This window comes from Morone saxatilis, unplaced genomic scaffold, assembly GCF_004916995.1.
Source record: "Morone saxatilis isolate NCDOM2014 unplaced genomic scaffold, NCSU_SB_2.0 Contig10, whole genome shotgun sequence".
NCBI lineage: Eukaryota > Metazoa > Chordata > Actinopteri > Moronidae > Morone > Morone saxatilis.
Window position 1 is genome coordinate 2637540 of NW_023339652.1, and position 4030 is coordinate 2641569.

Consider the following 4030-nt stretch of genomic DNA (forward strand, 5'->3'; position numbering starts at 1 on the left):
ACAGGTCAGTGTAGCATCAAAATGATAGTAAAGCTGTTGTTAATACAAATAAAACTGTCAAAAAGGGTCAAGTGTTCAGCATTTCAGCACGTGTTTGATACAGTTTTAGACCAAAAAAGACAATCAATCTTTGTTTTATACTTCTTCAGGATCTAATCAACGTGTCTCTGCAGCAATTGTACTGATCAGCTCTGCAAAAAATGTGCAATCAATCAAACTACCTAATTTTAGAGGTGGACGACACCGACGGGACCAAATCAATTATTTTAATAAAAGCATAATATCAGCATGGATGTATCGGTCTGCAGCTTCAAGTGACATTTGTTCTGTCTGAGTCAGAAACCTAAAACAGAACTGAGGGGACAGCGCTTCTATTTCACTGCTGAATAGCTTTGAGTGACAGAGTCTCTTAGGAAAGATTCACTGCAGGGGAGAGGAGGTGAAGTCGTTTTATCGTCGCTTCATCAAAAGCCGCCGTCTGAACCGGGAAGACAGAGGCGGGGGGGAGGGCGGCGGGCACAGTGGGGAGGCAGACTGAAGAGGGAAGAAAGATGGGAGAGACAGAGGGAGACAGAGGGGAGGCGGAAATCTGAAGTGAAAGTTACAGCTGGACTGAAAATGTAGAATCACTACAAACAGACACTTTTATCTTTTAACCATCAGAAGAAAATGATATGAATTCGAAAACTTTTCCTGTAGTTAGAGTTTTCTATTTTGTCTGCGTTTGAAGAAACCGAACAATGTAATTTGGTCCTGACTGAACGTAAAGACAGAAAACTTCTGTCTCTCTCTCTTTCAGTTTGTCCAGGAGGCTCTGAGTAAGAACGACACTTTCCTCCAGTTTGAGTCTCCGGCGGTGAAGCCCCCCTACGACAGCCAGTCCCTCAGGACGGTTCTCTACCTGGACAATGTGAACGAGGAGCTGAAGGGCTTCGACTACCACCCCGACCCCACCTTCAACGAGCTCGCCAAGAACGTCATCACCGAGACCAGCATCATCATCGTCACAGTGAGGACAGACGGTTAAATTGACACATGCTTCACTCTTTATATCTTGATCTGCTGACCCTTTCTTTCTCTTTGCATCAGGGTCGAGGTTTCTCCAAGGCGATGACGGCCAAAGAGGCCCAGGCGTTTGTCGGAGACGCGTCCTGTCACGTTAACATACTGCAGGTAAACACACACTGGAAAAGAGCTTCGTAAGAAATAAACCTCCAGACACTTATAATGGCTTTATAATGGATTTATACTGGAAAAGATGGAGCTGATAATGGAGTTTTATTAAATGTAAGATATGAGACGGGCACATTGGTTCGACTGAATTCCCTTTTTGAGTCTGGTAGGTGATGCTTTCATGCTGCAGTAACACAGGATTCCAGAAATGCAGCAGAAATGCCACACTTCACAGATGAAAGATGAAGGTGTTTGCCTTCTTCAAATGCAGAATAAATAAAATAAAGTTTGACCTACTAAATGTTGAGAACCTTTTGTGTTAAGTTTTAAAACTTAGGCCGCTGCTTCCTCAGTAGTTTATTTTTGGGTGAGAAATGACTTTGATGATGACAACCTCAATTGATCAAGCGTGTTGCATCGTACAATTATCCAGTTCACCAAGCCTGAAAAGCGAAGAGATGGATGCAGCTTATTTTTTTCCGGTCCTCCGCATGCATTTTTAAATTATGACTAAAGTGAATGTGACATGGTGTTTTTGTACCAGCGTCACAAGATGAAGCTGAGGGGCAAAACTATTAACATGTGAAGAAAGAAAGAAGGAAAAAAAAACATCAACTCCTCTTTCATCTTTGCTTTCTAGACTCCAGAAACAATTAAAATACAACAAACTGAAAGGGAAACATCTCACTGACATAAAAAACCTGGGAAACCCTGTTTTAAACCACAGTTTGTGGATGAGTTGGAAAGCTAATGTGACTCTTTATTTTAGGTGTTCAGCTTTATTTCTTTAAAAATGTATCTAATACAAGAATCACATTGTCAAAGTAGCTTAACATGATTACTTTCCATTCCTTAATATGAATAGTTTCTATAATAACACTGTAACCTCAGAAAGAAAAATGGAAACCAAGATTTTTTGCCTCTGCTCAGTTAATTTTTAAAGAAAATCTGCTAATAATCTTCTTTTTTGACTTAATTTAACTCTAACTAAATTTAACATGTAATCCATTACTCCCCAAGCAAACTATACCAACAGTCGGGTCACTCTTTCCTTTCCCTCTTTCCGTACAGGATGATAAGTTGATCCTGGAGGCTCCTTCGTCACAGCCCAAATCCAGGTCCAAACGCCAGCGCAGGGACACAACCAACGACCTGCTGGAGCTTGTGGTAAACTCAGTGACTAAACTTCATACATGTTTAATTCATTCATGTAAAACAGGGTTAATACAGTAGTAGGCATCATGTGCCTAAAATTACAATGTCCTAAGCCTCATTTAAAAGGGATTAACATTACAGGAGTCGGTGGGGAATAAAATATTCCCTGTGCTCCTCTGTAATTTAACTCATTCTTCCCAGACGACATTCTAACTATCGGGAAATTACAGATACTGTGTGAGGGGAATTTGAGTCAAAAATCATACTCTGAGTCATAACTCTGTGAAATCTTAACACAGACATGAAAAACATGAATTTCACTCAGTGTGTGACTACATCCAGAGGATATCATTATCTCCGATGTCATCAGGAAGAGACGTCCATAAATCCGCTCAGAAATCATCAGAAAAAAGACTCTACAGAACTTCCTTTAGAATAATCCAATTTTTACGTTTTCTTCAGTTTCAAAGTAATCCGGTGATAGTTGTCTGTACATCCATGGGTACACTGCAAACAGGGACTGCTAACAGCTAATTCGGCTTACTATTGATGGCACCAATTTGCCAAAATATAGGATAAAATGGGGCTCAAAAGAGATGCCAGGCCCTACCTGTAGCAGCCATTTATGATGCGCATTTACAGGGTTAGCATGTTTCCATCTACCAGATTAGCAAACCCCATATTTGACTTCCTCCATTTTCACTCAAAAGTCAAGTTGGAAAAACTCAACAGATCCACTTTTAAATAGTCAAAGTTTTCATTTCACTGTTCTTACACTGGATAATCTCTGTCTCTCTACAGGTAAAGTTTGGTCACGGCGAGTGGATGGTGGGTTCGGTCTACTACGCCAGAAAAGACGACATTCCTCTGGCTATAATCATCCCTGCGGTTATCATACCGATGCTGCTCTTCATCGCCGTGTCCGTCTACTGCTACAGGTGCGATAGATTATCAAAAAAAACACACAAACAAATTTCTGTGAGTTGATGTGTTCTTGATCTTCTTCTTGTCTGCGTCTTCGGTGCATGTTCCAACAGGAGGAAGAGTCAGCAGGCAGAACGAGAGTACGAGAAGGTGAAACACCAGCTGGAGAATCTGGAGGAAAGTGTACGAGATCGCTGCAAGAAAGAGTTTACAGGTAACACACACACCTGGAAAAAGCTGTGAACTCGCACTCACAAGTTATTTAGGGATGACTGTGAAACGAGTGTTAGTGTTATTTGACTAATTTCACAGGAGAGCTAAAATAAAATACAGTTTATTACAACCTGAGGCTTGCTTTAGTTGCTTTGCCCACTGGTTTTATAGGTTATGATAACATTGCAGTCAGAGTGTGAAGAATCCAGGGGTCTCAGGAGGTCTAATTAACACCCAGGAAGTATTAATACATCTGCCGGGTCTCCAACAACCACACGGAAGTTTCCAGCGTCTGAGTCAAGCAGCAGACGAAGCACAAACTCGCGTCCGCAGAGCTCAATTTTTATGTCAGCATCCTGTCACACATTGCGTCCACAGATTAGAGAATGTCGCCGCTTCAACAGTTTATCTCCATAATGTGAAGTCCTGCCAGCACGATTCAGCAGAACGGGCTTTGGCTCAGACATCAGAACCTTCCCTTCAGGTCTTCTTGGCGAGCTCGGTGGACCGTTTTCAGCTGAATCTGACAGCTCTGTTATTGAGCTTTGGGGGGGGGGGGGGGGGG

At 41.9% G+C, this 4030-nt stretch overlaps 1 protein-coding gene across 1 annotated transcript in view; it reads left to right on the plus strand.

Moving 5' to 3' along the window:
- Positions 1–4030, plus strand: part of plxnb2a (plexin b2a) — a gene marked incomplete in the record, with an annotated part of 172717 nt that overhangs the window by 154094 nt on the left and 14593 nt on the right. The window contains 5 exon segments of the mRNA XM_035675813.1: positions 800–1009; positions 1090–1173; positions 2245–2340; positions 3130–3266; positions 3366–3466. Coding sequence (XP_035531706.1) covers positions 800–1009; positions 1090–1173; positions 2245–2340; positions 3130–3266; positions 3366–3466 — 628 coding nt within the window.